We start from the raw sequence: 18,743 nt of genomic DNA, 5'->3' as shown, positions 1-18,743 counted from the left end.
CACTGCTTAAGATGTAGGGTAGCATTGCAAGGTATATTTCTAGATCCGTCTAATGCTCGTTTTTGGTTATCGCCTACGGTTGGTGATCTGTCTTCATAGGAAACGTTGGGGCCATAAAGTACATTTTTGCCGGGTTTTCCCCAAATGATGCCTACTGATTTCACAGAAAATGACCGATGCGATCTCTCGTACCCCCCTCGATGTCCCTTTTCTTGGGAAGGGAGGATTAAATCCACCCGATTTATTATGAGAAAAAATTCTTTTGATTCTCATCACCAGAGAAAAAGTTAATAAAACACCAACCGTTCCTTTCTAAATTACAAAAACTTTCTGCAACAAAATGCGTACCGAGATGGAGGGAGCTGCCGGCACCAAGAATAAGAAAAGTTTACACTTACTGTATAAACTTAAATAACATATCAGTTTTAAGTACTGTATCATTCGAAAATCAAAACCTTTCTTCCAATTGCTCTCTCCCGGTATGAACTCTACAAAAAAGTCGCTAATCTGTATTCCGTGAGAAGGATGGCAAAGGTGCACCTTCCTGTGGGCGTAGAATAACAAGGACACCAAACATCCCCATCATCGGCAGCACCACAAGCCACTTCAGCAGCTTATAGAAATGCATATGGAATGTAAGCGAAAATTCATCAGAGAAATATAGTCCATTCTTGTCAACCATCTCCACTAGCACGCTGCCTGTTGTTCGAACAGGTACTGTTGGCAGCTTCACCCGCTGCTTCCCTGGTTGCTTGTAGACCTGATTGACCGCTATGCGCCTCTCTCCTTGGTAATTCCCAGGAACTAATAAAGTTGTCTAGATGTTCAGCACCGAAAAGAAGAAGAGAGAAAAGCATCATAAGAAATCGATGGTAGATTTAAGTGAAAGGGAAGCCATTGAGGACAGGACGGAGTCTTACTGTAACATTATAAGGTCCTTGAGACCCGGAGGGTACTCTGTATTTGTCTACAATCTCCATTTCCACCCAGAAATGTTTGCCTTCTTCATCACGAAAAGCCCGGGATGCATGCGAGACATAAATTCCTTCACGATTATGTTGGTATGCAACATTATTCCTACCCTGGTTTGGCGATCTCCATTCCTGAAAGGAAACAGCAGAGAGATAAGATCCCAAAATATAATGTGTTCCAGTAATATTGATCCACCTTTAATCTGGGGCTAATTTCAGCAGTGAAAAAAGGCCAAGACGATGAAAGGACGAAGGACCCTTTGCACAGGCTAAATAGGTGAGCAATTTTATCTATCAATCCAAATTTGTATCTAGCACTACAGATATTCACTTTTTTTAAATGTGATAACAAACAACACTGTCTAACATGCAAGAATAGATGGAGATTTTCTGTCACAGATTAAAGAAGAATCTCAGACATACCTTAAGAGGATGGTGTGGTGAGGAGGTGGAAAAGCAGAAAACGTTGCCATTCATGGTACTAACGATTAGATCGAGGTCATCTCCACCATCAATATTATCAGCCAAGACCATGCTGTATCTGCATATTATAAAAAACCAACTATCAGCACAGCTTTGCATGGATATTATTAAGTCATGCTTTTCCCTTCCCTGAAAACAGAAGGGCTTATATAATTGACAGATGAGGAGATGACATACGAAGTCTCGCCAATGTCAACGACATCTGCACATGATGTGGCCCCATCAATCAAGTACAAATAACCATCAAATGAAGTTGTAACAAGAGTCAACCCCTTCGACTTTTCATTGCCTCTGCTTAAATCAACTAAAAGAACCTGACTCATCACCCTCCCATGTGTTCGATATGGGAAGGGATGAACTAGTGAACCATCTCTTCCGCTGAGGACGTATATATTTCCTGAGATTGTTGGGACTACAACATCGGTATAACCATCCCCATCAACGTCACCTACGGTGGGACCCTGGCATCGATTTGATAATTAACTATCAAGCATAACTGCTAATATGCTAATATAAGCATAATATGCACTGCAACAACAATCTCCCTAACAAAACATGTCATTTCAACCAATGTGCATGTCTGCCTCCATACGTACAAGAGCATATGTACAAAATATGACAGGATATCCAAATAAAGTGCTGACACTGAAGCAATCCTAAATTCAATAATAAACGGGTGAAGTAATCTATCATAATCTCCTAAAAAGAAAATAATCTATCATAATGGGCAAGAAGCAGCAGCTCAAAATACCTGCCAAGAAGTGGGTCCACACATGGACTCCAGTTTTTGTCTGAAGTCCAAGGGTTAGTAGGCCCTATGTATTGTACCGATGTCACGTAGAAAAACCTTTTTTCTAGCTTCAACATGTGCAGATGAAATCAACAAAAAGGTAGAATTTCCACAAAAAATGTTAAAGGCATGTAGATTGATTTTCATACATCCATTGGTGCCAATATGCCAAGTCTGGCACAACACAGAATGGTATTAAACTTGCTAGAATAAGCATATAGTTAAGAAGCAGCAAGCATAATTTAGAGCCTTTTTGTTGGGTAGGATTTGTTTTTGTAGAATATTGCAAACCAAGATCTTTACTTAGAGCTATTAGTTTATACAGTTGCCAGAAGGAAGCACTACCTAGATGAAAGTAGTTGTTTTATAGACAAAAGAGAAATTATTGATATAATCCATCATACAGAAGAGGCTATCCAAAGTTTATTTTCTTTTGCTCAAAAATTAGAGCTTAATCATAGAGCCATGCCATAAATGGTTCGCTAACATAGCACTCTAATGAAAGTCTGATACTAAATTATATAACCATAACAAATCTTAATGTGTCACTCAGCTTTGGAGATCGTGCTAGTCTGATTCTTTTTCAATTAGGGGCATACTCTTCGCTACTGATGCATAATCAAATTCTTTCTCAGCTTAATTTGCAAATGAGTCGATCTGGATATCAGATTTGGGATTGGGTTCATGCACAAGCAGCTCTCTTACCAAGTCAGACTGGGTGGTTTGCCGGTCAAGATCCCAGTTTGCTGGCTCATGGTAAGTGGAGGTTGTTCTGGGCTAGGCTAATCAGGTCAAGCAAGCAGAGACATATTCATTTAATAATCAATTTTCCTAGATGCGAGCAGAGCCAAATAAGAGACCCAAATGCAGGAACCCAACCAGGAATCAAATTAGTGGATCCAAATTATGTCAGATCACCGTGAGTTTTGGCCCAATCAACCCAATTGTTCACCTACTGTAAACACTAGTTAGGTTTTCTTGCCTCTCTCTTTTTTAAACACTACAAGGAACTATAATACCAAAATGCCAAATACCATACCTAGATTAAAAAAATATTAAAAATAGGATTTTTTTGCAAGTATACCCTCCAAAATATACAAAATTATATGAATACCCTCATAAAATTGTTATTTGCATGTATACCCTCATAAAATACTCATTTTGCATGTATACCCTTTTTTCTTTCTTTTTTTATATATATACCCATACCATCTAATGCCTTTAAAAAGAAACGATTTAAATTTGAAATGACTGAAATATCCTTACAGGTAGACGCGCAAAAAAAAACTTCATAAGGATACGCATGCAAATAGCAACTTTGTAAGGGTATTCATGCAATTATACATATTTAGGAGGGTATATACTTAAAAAAATCCAATGAAAAATGCTCAAAATTCAGTAAAGATAATTAAGTTGTTCTTAATATAAAAAAAGGGGCAAAAAAATATTAATATTATCATGTCACATGATCTCATATTAATATCAACTCTTATAAAATGAATCATGTTGCTTTTACGAAATTCTCGCCTTAAAAACAAACAACTCAACATTTACAAATCATTAAAAAATATTTTACTAATCTAAGCATCTATATTTAATTTAAATGTGATATGCTTTAATCTTTTAAAAATAACAAAAAATATATAGATGTCATAGATTCAATAATGATAATTATATCGAAATCAAATAGAGAATAGTATTATCAAAATGATTACCTAATATTCCAACTCGACCGAGTCGTGATCTTAAAAAAAAAAAATTGATAATCTGGCTCGATCTTTTTTTGACTTGTCGTTATAACTTTTTTTCATATCTACCCATAAGGGTATTTCAATCATTTTAGTTTTAAGCCATTTATTTTTTAATGACGTTAGATGATACGCGTACTTATGCAAAAAAGAAAAAAAAAAGAAGGATATACATGCAAATAGTAATTTTACGAGAGTATTCATACAATTTCATATATTTAGAAAGATATACATGCAAGAAATCCTAAAAACTAGCACTTGCCTGTGGTATAAGACTCTTAAGATGTACTTCCCAAATTTCATCTCCTTGGGCGGTCCATGCAGCAACATTTCCATGCGTATCAGCTGTCACTATTTCAATTTTACCATCATCATTTATATCTGCTGCCACCACTGGTCCCTGAATCTCAGCCATCTCAAGTGGAAATTTTTCTCTCACCTTACCTGGACATAAACAAGATCAGAGATGAGTCAACAAGGTGCAGGCTTTTACTCAGATTACTCATTCATACTGCAAGGGTATTATATGTAGGGCTGCAAACAATCTGAGCTGCCCATTGGTAACTCAGGATCAGCTCAGCAGCAGCTTGTCCGAGCTTGTCTAAGGTAGAAAATAATCTGAGATCAAACAAATTTCAGAATTCAGCTCATAAATAAGCCAAGCCTGGCACTAGTGGACTGCAAACTAAGAAGAACCTCGACTTGGCTCAATTAAAAATTGGCTAAGAACTTATACAAGCCATGCTTGAACAAATTATGTTAGGCTCGGCTTGAGCTAAAGCTAAGCTCGAGCAGCCCCTGTACATACTGACGAGCCCAAGCGGTCTGATACTTGGCTCAGCTCAGCTCATTTGTGCCCCCACCTACGTCTGCAAATTATAAATGAAAGTTGCATATTCCCTATTGCTATCCAATCAACAGGTGATAAAATCATTTGCAGCTGCAATATTAACATAAGTACAAAAAACAAAAACGGTGGATCAATTGACAAAACTGTCAAACACAAAACATGACAGCAAGGGATAAAAGATCCAAACAACTACTAAATGACATGTTTTAATCTGGAAGTTTTGAAGGACTATATGCTAAACCGGACTACATCTTGTCATAACTGGAGAAACCATGTGTAGATAATTTTTTTTATTGAGAATAATTAGGAAAAGAACTTGTGATACTACCAAAGCCGAGATATGATTGATAGAAGATAAAGAAAATAAAATTGTGGTAATGCCTAGAAACTCACCATGATGATCTAAAATATAAAACAAGCCATATGAAGTGCCAACAAGTATGTCCATACATCCATCACCATCCAAATCAACAACTGTAGGAGAAGAATATATATATGCACGGAAGCTTCCAGTATCAATACTCAGATCAAGATCAGCAGTCCATTTGACTTGTTTTGTATCAAGATTGAAAACAACAATGCCACTTGCTACATATTTTTCGATATCAATGTCGCCTAAATCTGTTAAATGCTCTGGGTTATCATAGTACCTGTCAAATTATAAGCCAAACATATTACTACAAAATTAATAAGGACTAAGGAGAGATGCCAAGGTTTATAAACAACAGAGCTATTAACAAGAAACTCTAATTAAAATTTAAACCAATCACTAGAAGTGATTTGCCCGCTGAAATAAAACTTTAATAGAAACATGAACAAGTAGAATCAACAGTTTGAAGTCAAATGAAGTTTTGGATGCATGGAAGACCAGGAAGAAATCCCATGAGCAAGAACAAGGCCTAGCAGATATGTTAACGGGAAAAATTTTCCTGCATCAGCTTCTACTTTTACTTGTTAACTCTAAGGTGATAATTTCAAGGACATACTAGTCATTGAATAGTCTATCGATTATTGCATTACAGTCACTTTCGTAGTTCGCCAATATGTGTTCCATATAAAGCTATAACATATTTGCTGTAACCCTTTCTAGTTTTTGCATCCTGATTCATTCTATGAATTACTTGCACCAATCTTAATATAGCTCCAACATCTAGAATGCTCTTTTCCATTCCTTCAAAGTTCAAACCCATCCAAAGCCAATATTTCTGGTAACCTCAAAATGTAGCATTTTCCATCCCTAGCCTAAAGTACCTTGGATTTTATCCTCATAAAAAAGTCTTCCTTCCTTCTTGTAAATCTTTAACTCTATTTAACACAAATAGATAACTCTGGTGTGTCAAAAATCAAGTTTGATTCTCAAGTGCTACCACCGCAAGCAACAAGAACTTATGAACCAGAACATTCCTGCAAATTGCATTAATCAACAACTTAAATTGTCAGGTTACTGCACCTGAAAAAGGTGACTCACTAATAGTACTAGTGGTGTCAAGTAGGCTATAGCAATCAGCACAAGCAATTCACACCATTGTTTGATCACTTGTAAGGGGTGCACTATGGGTTTTCATCAGGTTAACAAGTAGAGAGATGCTTCTTTAAATGACTTCTATGACCAAGAACAAAGGAGAATGTCTAGCTGAGTTACATAAGGAGCATTATAAAGACTAAATTAAGTAGTATGACTAAGTGGAGAAAACAAGGATGCACATCGCATTGGTGAAATTCAATGTGCAGTTCTATAACAAGTGGATAGAGTGGTGGGTTGCATTTCAATTGGAGCAACCAGGAATCAGATCTCAAAAGTATATAAAATTGTGGCTGAAGCAAAAGCATTTGCCACTGGATAATAAGGAGAAGATATTTTCTTTTGTCTAAATTCCAAGAAGGCCATAAATTTGAAATTTTGTAAGAAATTAGTAATTTATGGATTTATAAGATCTGCAACATTCATCAGATGACATTAAAGAGAATTTTTAGCTAGATGACCAGGTAATGAAACACATCAACCAAAAGGGTAACGAAGGAAAATGAATATCAAAAAGCGCCAATTTAAAATTTTGCAAGTCATCATATTCTGGACCTGTAGCATTGGCTTATAAAGACACAGCTCAGGAAGTAAACTCTTCATCACGAAAAAATAAAGATGGTGCTTTAGTTGTTAGGGGACAGTATGCAGCTGCATATCCTGAAAAAGATTTTGCCAAGAAAACAAGGATAAATTATATGAACTCAAAGCTGCGGTGCAGCATCAGCAAGTACTGATGATAATGAATGTTGGATATGATATGACTAAAGTTAACTTCAGAATTTTTGACTAATCCTTTTCTGGAAAGGGGAAAAAGGATTGTATTTGACAAGTTCCATGTACGCTTTCAACTTAATAATTGATAGTGGGAGTTGATTTAAAAGGCATAATTTATTACATTATAGTAACAAATCTAAAAAGAATCACAGCCTATTGCTGTAGAAAAGGATGGAGATAAAACACCTAAAAGACTAAAAAACATAACTTCCTTTCTCAAGTCCAAAGAGATAGGAATTATCTGAATTACTAACCCTACCAGCAAAGATCTGTTAATTTTGCTGATCAAAATAATCTATAATATCTAAGAACTACATTAAGCACACTTGGCCAGTCTTCAACCAAGCTAAGTAGTGAAACATGTGCTGAACCAGAGCACTTTCAAAAGGATTCCCATAAACAAGAGGAGAAAATAAACTATATCTAACAAACAGCAATGTATATATCTGCAATCAGCTCAAGGACTCATTCTCTTACCATTTGCTTCATGTAAAAGAACATACTACTAGAGAGTGGGGTGGGAGGGAGTCTTACTCGCGATCAAAAAAGTAGGACACTGCAACAATCATCTCTTGTATGCCATCATTGTCAATATCTGCAATTACCTAGATGGAATAGTAGGGTTTCAGTGAGATTGTTCGTACCTGGATAAACTAATTTTTAAATTATTACAAATCCTTAAGCATGTGCACAATATAGCATGTCATACTTACTGGAGTGCTTAGGATGTGCGAATCTATGTTCACATAATCTTCCATTTTCTCGTGTTTATCTTCTGTCCATTCCTCATCTCCCCACATGGTTTCATCCACATAATCATCATAATCATAACCATACTGATCAGCTAGATCTTCTGAATTCCGGAATAAATCAAAAGATGAATCAGCACCTTCTTCCAGAACCTCATTGTTTTCCACAGTTGTTGCATGTAAATTGCTATCATTGGCATGAGATACAGAAATTTCCTCTTGAGCCCCTTTTGAATCAGTGTCTTGAAGAAGTCTCCGTTGAGAGATTGTTGCATTCTCTGCCAAGGTACTTCCTGGTGATACAGTACGCATAGTGCTATTATGCAGGTTGTTCACCAGCACATTATCTTGACCTGCTTGAGCAGGATCATGTTTTCCTTGATCATCTGGCTTGGATACATTCTTCAATGAGCCAGTGTCGCCAACCGTTGATGTAACAGAATTATTTAAACCCGACATGCTTCCATTCATATCTGTAAAAATACAATACATGCACCATCTGAAACATTTGTGTCATATTTTTATATGAAAATATTCACTAGGTTGAAGGGCAGACTTAAAATGAAGTGATTTGCCGCATATCCAAATCTAACAAACACTTTAGGAGCAGAACTTGATATTAGATATGATATTTGAAACTACTGAAAATCTGAGATAATGTTTTTCAATAACATGAAGCTATCAAAAGGAAACAACACAGACATGTTATGGATATGCTTCTCAGATATGGAAGCACAGATTGCATGTATTTAGCTTTTGGGCAACATCATGCGACAAAGAAAGAAAAATTGTGCACGATTATGATATGATGGTTATGAGAGTATATTAGAAATATGTGTGTGTAAAGCAACATCAGGATCCATGCAAGACTGCTATTACACAGTTTCATCAGGCTAGGAAAGTGAGAAAGAGATGGTGGGAACTTAGGTTATGGGATTGGCAGTCAAAATAGTGATATAGGTGAGAATAGTTCACCAGTCACCAGTCAAATCAGAACCAGAAAAATAGAATTACATTGTTGATGACTTACAAGACATTGCATTCATAACAGCAGCCTCTTGAACTAGCAAATCATCATGAACATCTGGATGAGAACGGTCCACAGGGTCTGGATGCAAGCCAACATACCAGTTCTTACGAACTTTTCTACGAGGTACCTCTAGTTTGTCCATCATCATATAGCCTGAGGCCCTATATAAAAATTAAATCAAGCTTCAAATGAACAAATCCACCAAGCAAAAGATTAGACTTACTTACCTGAAAAAATTAACAACACCATTGTAAGTAGCCAGAGCTATTTCTCTCATACCATCCTGATCAATATCATATAAGAGAGGACTCGAATGAACTGTTGATTGGTGGAAGACAGGCCAGCCTTTTAAAGAAAAAAAAAAGGTAGTAGAAATGTTAAATGCCAATTGCCATCCTATAATCAAGAAGTCGGACATGAAACAAGAAACAATGACAAAGTCTAACAACAAATATATTGCATTTCTTCTTTAAAAGTTTAACAATTTAGCAGTATACATCAAATCATAACTTAAATGAAATGTAAAAGGAAGTGGCGATGAGAATATCCAGCAACCAGCAGATAGTTTTTGAACTTGAAAAACATTCATATGATACTTGATGATTATTTTTATTCCGTATTACTACCAAACTGCACCTGGTAATTTATCAATGTAAAGCATTCATAGAAGACTCAAGGTAGAGGGGACATCAAAATGCACCTGGTAGTTTATCTCCATCAGAACCTTCCAGCACTTCCAAATAATGAACAAATGATGGCACCACCACCTCAAGCTTGCCATCGCTGAAATTATAGAAAAAGAAGCAATCCATGTCAGTACACATCTTCAGACAAGTAAAACCACATTCATGACATATTTCAATTGGCAACAGAAAAGGATAGAATTGCCCAGAGCTCGACATCAAGGATAATGATACAGATACTTATATGAGCCAAATTACTCTGATGATATACAATACATTAGCAAATTGATGTTTATAATGGAGAACTATCTCAAGGAAAATTATGCAGTGGGAGTACCACATCTCTCTTCTTGTGCATTTCAACTATACCATCTCATTAACAGCACTATAGAGTTAAAACATGTTGTGTTGGCTTACATGAGTACAAAGGAATCGACTGAAAATAAAAGCCAAGATGATTCAAGTAGCTGCTCGATGTTCTTAATTAACCCAAAACCCAATTGGTGCATACGAAAATTTTCACCTGTTAATATCAGCAATCAAGGGGGTCGCATATATGCTGGAGCTAACTTCAGTCTGCCATCTCAATTCAACATGCTTTGGACATTTGGTGTTCAACAAAGAATCTTCATCTCTACAAGAAAGAAACCGCAAAATACCACCATCTTTTAGTCATCTTCGAATCACAATGCATGATTAAACCACAATTACTTCATACATGACAAATTGCATCATTCCAAACAGTGCAAAATATATACACAAACTTGGAAAAACAAGTTTCTTTGGTCAGGACCAGAACCAAGTAGTAATGTTAAATACTGGGACAAAATCTGTATCCGAACCAGCTCGACAAAATTCCATATTTGGAGCACAGATAATGTCTAGACTCTGCACCTCCATGGATTTGATTGACACGAGCTGATATATAGACAGAGAGGGGGTGGGGTATCGATCTTACAAGTTGGGATATCCGAGCATATCATCGCTGGCTTCGCGTTCCCGGAACTTGTTCGTCTTCTTCGCTTCTTCGTCCTGCTTCGAATCGGAGGCGCCGCAGATAGCATCCCACGACGCGCAAAGCACCAGCAAGGAGACGTAAAGCCCGGCGAGGAGCCTCATCGGCCCTTCTCTCCAGAGAAAGCCGAGCTAGGGTTTAGAGAACCTTGGAGATCTCGATCGATCCGACGAGGAGACGCGGAGGGTGCACGAAGAGGAAACGGCCCAAGATGCTGGCGGGGTCACCGGCTGGGAGCACAATTGGGTCAAGATCTGTGTTTGTTTGAGTTCACATATTAGGAATTTTTTTTTTCCCGTCCTCTCTCTGTGTCGGACGTTTTTAGTAGCGAATACATTCAAAAAAAATTAAAAAATAAAATATTCTTAAAAGCTTTTGAGTATATTGGCGTTAGAAGTTTAGAATAGTCCCCCGAACTAATTAGATCGAGTAGCTGCCTATGCGGCCCACCACTCGAGATATGCCATTTGGTCGGAGGAGGAGAAGTAGTTATTGGCATTTCGCGAGTTGTTGTATTTTGATCTTATTGGATGTATTCGTAAACGCACTATATGAAGCACCCGTTTTCAAGAGAAAAAAAAAAAAGGGGGCTAATCAGACACAAAAAAAACCATCTAAATTACACCTCTATTCGGTAAACATGCATCATCTCAAAAAAAGAAACAACCTCTCGCCAAATACTAAAATGTCTTGAATCAGGGTATGCAACTCTAACTCTCTAGCCCCATGCAATCGCAGTTGCTAATCACCTTCTATTGAAATAGCGTCGGCCCTCAAAGAGACCTTCATTTCAAAAGGGTCCAAATAATAGATACAACAGACAAAACCATGGATACAAGTGCTGACAGTATCATGAGCCGGTAAGATATTTTTCGTATTACTATTTCTTTCCTTTGGATCAAGGTTCATTAGAATTTTCATAAGGACCATATTTTCTGTATATGTATCCTTAAATGATATTTTTACAAATTGTGGAGCCTATTGGCTCTAAATCCATGCCCAGCCATCAATAAGCGATGTCATTGTCCTCTTTCCTAATAAGCTTCAAGCAAATAATTTGATTTCAATTGAGAAAAAAATTCATATGAAAACGACTACTAATTGCGCTTTCACATAGAAGATGAAACTGCCTTTCTTCCTAAAAAAAATACATCACAATGCCACTTTATTTATATAAATTATTTTCCAATTTTCGCAGTTCAACTCATGTTGAGTTCCAGGCACAGCCCATTCATGTATCTGGAAGCCCGTGATTCAATTGCATGTTGCAAGTGCCGTAGTAGGTGGTTGGCAGCCCAAACCGGAAATCCTACAGCTCGACCCGTGATCAAGAGACCATGGGCCAAGTGGCGAGCACTCAAATCAGGCTTCATCACACCATTCTACTCCTACTACAAGTATGCAACCCTATCGGCCTCCCAATGGACGTCATGGTGCCCCCCTCTCGTTCTCGCCCCCGTGTTGCGGTCGACTGTGACCGAACTCTTTCTTTTCCCCGCCGCATGGCTGGCTTTTCACACGACCCTCTTGCCCACCTCATTTCTGTTGCAGTGGGCCACTTTTTTTAATTATTTTTTGGTACATCAGCAGCTTATATTAGTCATGAGCACAACCATCTAAGTCAAAAAACACATATGGTCTTTATCCATCTCCTGCACCCACATCTCCCTTGCCGCCCTTTTGCCCCTCCCCGCCTCCGCCCATCTCTCTGACCCGCCTTCCACCGCCAATCCTCCCTGATCCTTTGCTTGCTCACCTCGCCAATCCATCATGAGTATATGATGCCCTCTTCAATGACCCTGTTGCTTAGTAGCCTACTACCTATCAAAGTCCTTTCAAATGCCAATCTATACCATCGACCAGGGAGAGCCACGAGATGTTCCTCGTATGGTGGTGCGTCTATTTCTTTATACCCAACATTTTGCAAGCTTATGTAAATACAACTCCCATACAATATGCGACACAATGTAAATTTTGTCAGGGAAATAAAAATGTCCATAAAAGAAAATACTTATTACATTTTGTGATCTTAGAATTTACTATATCTATTGAGATAACTTTTACTTCCCCAAGTTAATAAATAATCCATCCCTCATCCGAGCTAAGAGGACATGATGCTCATTACATGATGCTTCCCTTGGAGCACTAAAGATGAATTTTGATATGGTGGTGCACCACTAGATTCTGCACCGAGGACGGTCACTACTAGTTGCGTATTGAGATCGATGAGTACCAAGGAGAGCTGAGGCCGGTTGAGCCCGAGGAGAACAATTGGTGCGCCAACCTACAAGAATTAATCTACTTGCTGAAAGATTTTCGGTGGGAATCTCTGATGATTAAATTAGAATACTAGAGCAACAATATGAACGGGAGAAAATTTGTTGTGGAGAGGAATCTTTGTGTTAGCTTACCTTAGGATCCCGGGTTACCTATTTATATAAGGTAGAATACGTGTTTCTTACCTAATTTGGTGCGATGTGCCTTAACTGTATGGTAACGGTCGGCTGCACATTAATAATGTGTTAACCATCCCGTGCGAGTAGCATGCGGCGGCAATCGCATCGATCGTGCATTAACTATAGCTTTAGCATAATTATTTGTCTTTATTGCTCTGAGCAAAATGACACCTCAATCTATACCAAAGTTCTTCACCTCAGGTATGCCCGAAGTCGAGAAAGTTGGCTCAAATCAAGGTCAAGATGTCTAATATTCTCTCAATCAAAATCGATGCTAATTCGTGATATGAATAGATGCCTTGTATGAGCTGGTTGCTAAGCGGTGCTCCCACGCTCGATGCCAGTTGCCGAGCTAGTTGGAGCATAGTTGGAGCTTTATTTTGCTGTTATTCATTGGAATGTGCAGAAGACTTGGCTTCAAGAGGATTCTGCAACTGTCATTGCATAGATATCTGGACCTTTTTTCTTGCAGGCACACAAATCCCTTGTAATAGGATATCAACGCATGGAAGCAATCCCTTAACACGTTCTTTGCCGCTCACATCCATAGAGAAGATAATCAAGCAGAGGACTGGGTAGCAGATCAGAGGACGTGCGCCCAAAAAAAACACGTGCGCCCGACCGAGGCTTAAATCCAACGAACCGTGGAGCTAGAATTTCAGTAAAATAGACCAGAGCCAGAGTTGAACCGACCGAGTGATGGTCTAATTGGCTGGGAAAGTCTCATGAGTCATGATATCCTTGCGAGAGGAGGGAGGGTATATATATATATATCTATTTTTAAGGAAGCCTTGCCGACTTCCGAAAGAAAGATGCCGCCAAGATAGGGCAAGATTCAAGCAAGGTCGTCAGGGCGGAGAAGCTCCCTCGTCTTCGTCTCCGATGGACCGGATCACGGCGGCCAACGAGGTCGCCTTCAGAATTGGGTTCTCCGGTCACAGTGGACATCTCAGACTCGAACCTCTCCCACCCGTCGAGAGCTCCAACCCCCTTCGATCTCTCCCCGACTTCATCCTCGTAAGTTTTCTTTCCTCTTAATTTTTTCCACAATATATTCGCAACCCTTGTACCAATTTCTTCTCTTATTCTTCCGTTAAAACACTCTCTGAGACACCCTTTTTTCTTTATCTTCTCCAACATTCCTATCGTTTGTTGAAGTTCTTTTCCTCTCTTATCTGGAAAAAAAGAGTGGTGAACCACCGGATCGGTCAAGAAACAAATTTCAGCTCCAAGAAAGAAAAAAAAGGGGTTTTCCTTGAAATTCTTGAACTGCATACTTGTTGTTTCATTTATCACACTTTGTTTTTCTTTTGGCTGCAGCCGCCAGCATTCCCGGCAGAAACATCAGAAAGTTTGAAAGAGAATCTGGAGGAGAAGTACCTTCTCCCGGAATTGGATCCTGATGAGTTCTCGGTGGAAAACTCGGGAAGGCAGTGGGTATTCGATTGGTTTGATAGCGCGAAGGTTCACCTGGAACCTTCCGCTCCTCGTTCTGTTGTGGCGCCCTCGTGGGAATTGCCCTTTAGGCGGTCAAAGAAAACAGGCTCGACGGGGTTATGGGATCCGAGCTCAGTGCAGGTATGTAGTCATATTTATAATCTCTACGCTTTCCTTTTCGTGTAAAATTGGAGATGCTCTTTAGGTGAGACATGCTATAATGCTACGCATACCATTTTTCTATTTTTGAATAACATCAATTTTTATGACATTGTAGAGCCAATGTATAAATAATTTTAATTTCGGATTAACTGATGTGGTATTTGAACCTATAATCCATTTGTTGCCTTATTGATTATAACATTATGTTGCTTGTGGGGTTCGCAGCTGCTAATCTTTGTTAGACTGTCCGAACTTTTTCTTTCCTTGATTGGAAATGACATGCATGCTCGATTTACCACATTTGCTGGCATTCCAGATAGATGTGACAGAGCTGATGGGAGGACCTCAGGATTCTGGAACCTTGGGACGCATGCCTGGACCAGCAAAGGATTTTGTCAGAGGCAGTATGAACAACCGCCCGTTCCGCCCAGGAGGTCTTGATGATTCTCGGACACCGGAGAGGGTCCTTCCTGAGGGTGCTTGCAGTGGTGAATGGGTGCATGAAGTTATCAATGGTGGTGTGGCTCAGGCTGTTCCTCCTAGTTTCAAGAAAGGGTTGGAGTTAGGTTGTCTTAAGGTAAACTACAGAAGTTAATTCAGTTATGCCTAGATCTTTATTTCTAGTTACATGCAACTGACATAATAATTTCTTTACTTTCTTAAAGGAATTTCCTTACCATTGGAAATACACCAATGAGCGGTTATCTACAGGTCAGGTTGCGACAGAGGAAAACCTGGTTAGTTGATTCTCAACAAACTAAAAAAATATTAAATAATAGAATGTCTTTTGATAATTGATCAACAGATGTTTTTATCTTTATAAGATTCCTTGTGAGTCATAGTCATGGTTTTGGCAATCATTTGCATGGAGTGACATGTTTCAAAATTTTAAAGGACTATTATAATGGATTCCCTTGAAGTGAAAAGTTCCAAGAGAATATATCTGAGTTAACATTTTGCCCTCTTACACGTTACAATATCTTATAGAAGTTATGCAGCAATGCTGTGCAAATTGTGTTTAGGATAAGATTTTTATAGATATATTATGTAGTACTAATAAAAGCATTATTATTGAAACATCAAAGAATGAAAATGTTGTAAAACATTATTGTAGAAAAGGAAAACTAAATTCAATATAAGAATCAGTATCTTGAGGCAGGACGGGCTGAACCATTATAACAGCTATAACTACCATTATATTGCAAATTTTTGAATCCATATTTCTATGGTCATACCAGAGTTTTGATGCTGTCTTTAGCCCTTACTGCTGACGATTATCTTTTTCTGCAGGATAGATACTCGGTGCAATTTGATGATTTATTCAAGAAAGCTTGGGAAGAAGATGTTATTGAAGAATCAAGAAGTGATGGTGAGTCTTGGCTATTGAACAACAGTAAAATGTTTTTTTTTTCATGTAAATTTAAATAAAACTCCTTCTTCCATTGTTATCTATTTGGGAATATGAATGCTGTTGTTGAATGGAACTATCTTTTCGGGGTTGTCATACATAACAGTCTTGAAATTTAAACTTCGGGTGTAGGCTTTGACCATCCTTATGCCTTTGTCTTTTAATGTTGGTTGATATGGGTGGGGCCTAGTGATTGAAAATCAAGAAAAGTAGAAAGCACTTAGGGTCTGCTTGGGTATATAGACAAGAATTACTAAAGGATTTAAAAAATGTGGGAATAGAATGATGCTACAAGGGGATCCCATGGAAAATTTTATTACGATGTTCTCTATTATTTGCTAAAAATAATAGATATAATAAAATATTTTTTTCTCAAACATTGAGGGATGAGGAAGAGATGAGTCCATCTCGTTTTGGGCCTCTACCAGCATGACCACATTTTTTCCCACATTCCTCTCACCATTGGGCATTGGCAGCCTTGCTCGCTTGCCCCTCCTCTCCAGCTATATATTTCCCCTTTGGATTTGTGTCGCTCCTTCCACTCTCTCTCAATTATGATGCCCTTAACACCTTCCATCACTTCATCAACCTGCATCCCTAAAAGCATCTACATCATGGATGCCCTCTACACCCAAGGCAAAGAAGGGAGCTATGATTGATCTTCACATGTTAGATGGCAAGGCATATGATGTTACGATGAAAAAAGGGAATCAGTGAGTTGTTTTGGGAAAGAGAGGGGGGATGGAATGAGGAGGCGTCTCTCATGCAAAATACGGGAGTAAAAGATCTGGAACTAGTGGATTTTTTTTATTGCCATGGAAACCTTCATTTTGCATGCTATTTTGTAACCTCAAAATTTCATCCAATCAACTATTGTGGAAACATATCCTACTATGGTTTTAGATTACCATGTGAATGTCTAATTTCCATGGAAATGCCATGGTAACAGCATAATGTGGATAAACTAAATAAAAGATGAATTGGCCTCTTGCTGTAACTTTGCCGGCCATGGAATTTAAAACTTCATATTAAAATCTAACATGTCATATGATACTGAAACCATATTTCACAAAGGGAAACTTGTTTCTTTCCATTATTTTGGCATATGTTGCATTATTCTTGAATTACATGAAAGAGTTTTATTTTGCAAATTGGGATAGCATTTGCATATTTGTGAGTCTCTCAAACTCATGCATCTTAGTTGCATCTATTAGTTTCTTTTTGCCGACAAATTAATCATTCTGAAGGCTTAAAATACAATATAGGATATCAGTTATGCATTGGTATGATACGTACTGCCATATGCCTCTATATCAATTCATAGCTTGCTGTTTCAAGGTGGTACTGCTGGGTATTTTCGATGGTATAGGGCTTGGTATAAGAGGGTAATACTACGGTGTGGTCATTTTTCAATCCTTGATCATTCTTTTCCATGTAAGCAAAAGGAAAAAAAAAAATCAAATCTTTATCCTCTTTTCATGTCCTCACTTTTGTAATTAAACTTTTCTATCATCTTGTTATAAAAATCAACTTAAGACAAGTTGATATCTTGCTCCATTCAGACGAACCATGATTGGAGCCTATATTTTGATCACCAAACCTCACATCCATGTCCATCATCCCTTCCCTTTATATGTGAAGGAGATTATATTTACATATAGGTACTATTTGTTAACTATTTTATAGAGATGTATTAAAAAAATAATTTGATTATTTAACAAACTAAATATTAAAATCTCCATCACAATTTTTAAATTTCAATTTTGTTATAGACATGCATTATATGTGCCTAGTTGCTAGTATGGGTTATATAATTAATTCTAAAGCTATCTCACTGATTGTACATGGGGGAGATGGGGCTTGGTAGCAGATTACTAGTTTCCGTTATATGGTAATAAAGTAAGTTTGTTGGCATGACTTCTTACTCGAGTTTGACATGCTGCTGGAGCCCACAAGGAGAATTAAGTGACTGATATGCTAGGCCGATAGATGGAATTGGCAAGGGTGTGCCAACCCCAAGTGACCCTTCACGACTGCATCCGAAAAGAGATAGAGGACACTATGGTGCAAGGCTTATTGAAGTTGGCTGCTGAAGGGAAAACGAGAAAGTGTTGGGTCAAGGATGGGATCCTGTACACCAAGGGCAACCAAATGGTAATGCCTAACTTGGGAACCTAAGGAAGGAACTATTGAAGGAGTGCCATGACACCAAATGGGCAGGCCATCCCGGGCAGCGGAGGACAATGGCTTTGTTGGAGGCTACATACTGCTGGCCGAATTTGTGGGTGATGTGGAGAATTCCCTTATTTATAATAAACAACCTTACTTATTTAGAGCATGACTTCATCAAAATTCTTGAGCATGGAGATGAGAAAGCAATGATCTCTTTCAGTTCAAGATCTCCCATGCCATTATTTTTAAAGAAAAAACCTCTTTTGAAGTTGATATGGTACCACACAAGATTCAAACATTTCTTTAAAGTATGAAAAATCTTCTTGTCAAGAATTCTCGTGGGACTAAGATGACCATGCTTCTGACCCTGGTCATTATAGATGTAAAGTCATGACTAATAACTTGATAACATAGCAGTATTGAGGAGGTGAGATAATTGGGCTGTCACATGCTATTGCGTTAGAAAAATAGGAAGGAGAAGTCATAAATG

The 18,743-nt window shown here is 38.1% G+C and overlaps 2 protein-coding genes across 3 annotated transcripts in view; one reads left to right on the top strand and one right to left on the bottom strand.

The window, feature by feature from the left end:
- Positions 1-244: 244 nt before the first annotated feature.
- Positions 245-10,916, bottom strand: LOC103713727 (protein DEFECTIVE IN EXINE FORMATION 1-like). 2 transcript variants are annotated; one of them, XM_008800743.4, is made up of 13 exons: positions 10,562-10,916; positions 10,127-10,237; positions 9,621-9,703; positions 9,148-9,265; positions 8,921-9,081; positions 7,855-8,363; positions 7,676-7,746; positions 5,236-5,492; positions 4,255-4,436; positions 1,632-1,915; positions 1,395-1,512; positions 921-1,103; positions 245-817 (listed from the first exon to the last, which is right to left on the bottom strand). In XM_008800743.4, the coding sequence occupies exons 1-13, from the start codon at positions 10,720-10,722 to the stop codon at positions 503-505; spliced, it is 2,553 nt and encodes an 850-aa protein (XP_008798965.1). In that variant the 5' UTR covers positions 10,723-10,916; the 3' UTR covers positions 245-502. The 2 variants fall into 2 exon arrangements, with proteins under 2 accessions (XP_008798965.1, XP_008798966.1); XM_008800744.4 differs by lacking the exons at positions 10,127-10,237; positions 10,562-10,916 and having other exon boundaries at positions 8,921-9,073.
- Positions 10,917-13,859: 2,943 nt separating this feature from the next.
- LOC103713726 (DExH-box ATP-dependent RNA helicase DExH11) overlaps positions 13,860-18,743 on the top strand; it is a 29,150-nt gene continuing 24,266 nt past the window's right edge. The window contains 5 exon segments of the mRNA XM_008800742.3: positions 13,860-14,091; positions 14,395-14,652; positions 14,990-15,250; positions 15,339-15,410; positions 15,964-16,042. Of these exon segments, the coding sequence (XP_008798964.2) occupies positions 13,957-14,091; positions 14,395-14,652; positions 14,990-15,250; positions 15,339-15,410; positions 15,964-16,042 (805 nt within the window). The 5' untranslated portion in view covers positions 13,860-13,956.

The sequence above is a fragment of the Phoenix dactylifera genome, chromosome 12, assembly GCF_009389715.1.
Source record: "Phoenix dactylifera cultivar Barhee BC4 chromosome 12, palm_55x_up_171113_PBpolish2nd_filt_p, whole genome shotgun sequence".
In the NCBI taxonomy this organism is placed as follows: Eukaryota; Viridiplantae; Streptophyta; class Magnoliopsida; order Arecales; family Arecaceae; genus Phoenix; species Phoenix dactylifera.
The sequence above is the reverse complement of the archived record's forward strand: the minus strand, read 5'-3'. Positions and strand labels throughout refer to the sequence as shown.

Excerpts from the sequence above, each read along its gene's own strand:
- LOC103713727 (XM_008800743.4), bottom strand. The coding sequence starts at position 10,722 with ATGAGGCTCCTCGCCGGGCTTTACGTCTCCTTGCTGGTGCTTTGCGCG. Across the intron at positions 9,082-9,147 it reads GGTGTTGTTAATTTTTTCAG|GGCCTCAGGCTATATGATGA; the intron begins GTAAGTAAGTCT and ends ATTTTTATATAG. Across the intron at positions 5,493-7,675 it reads TCCTACTTTTTTGATCGCGA|GTACTATGATAACCCAGAGC; the intron begins GTAAGACTCCCT and ends ATAATTTGACAG.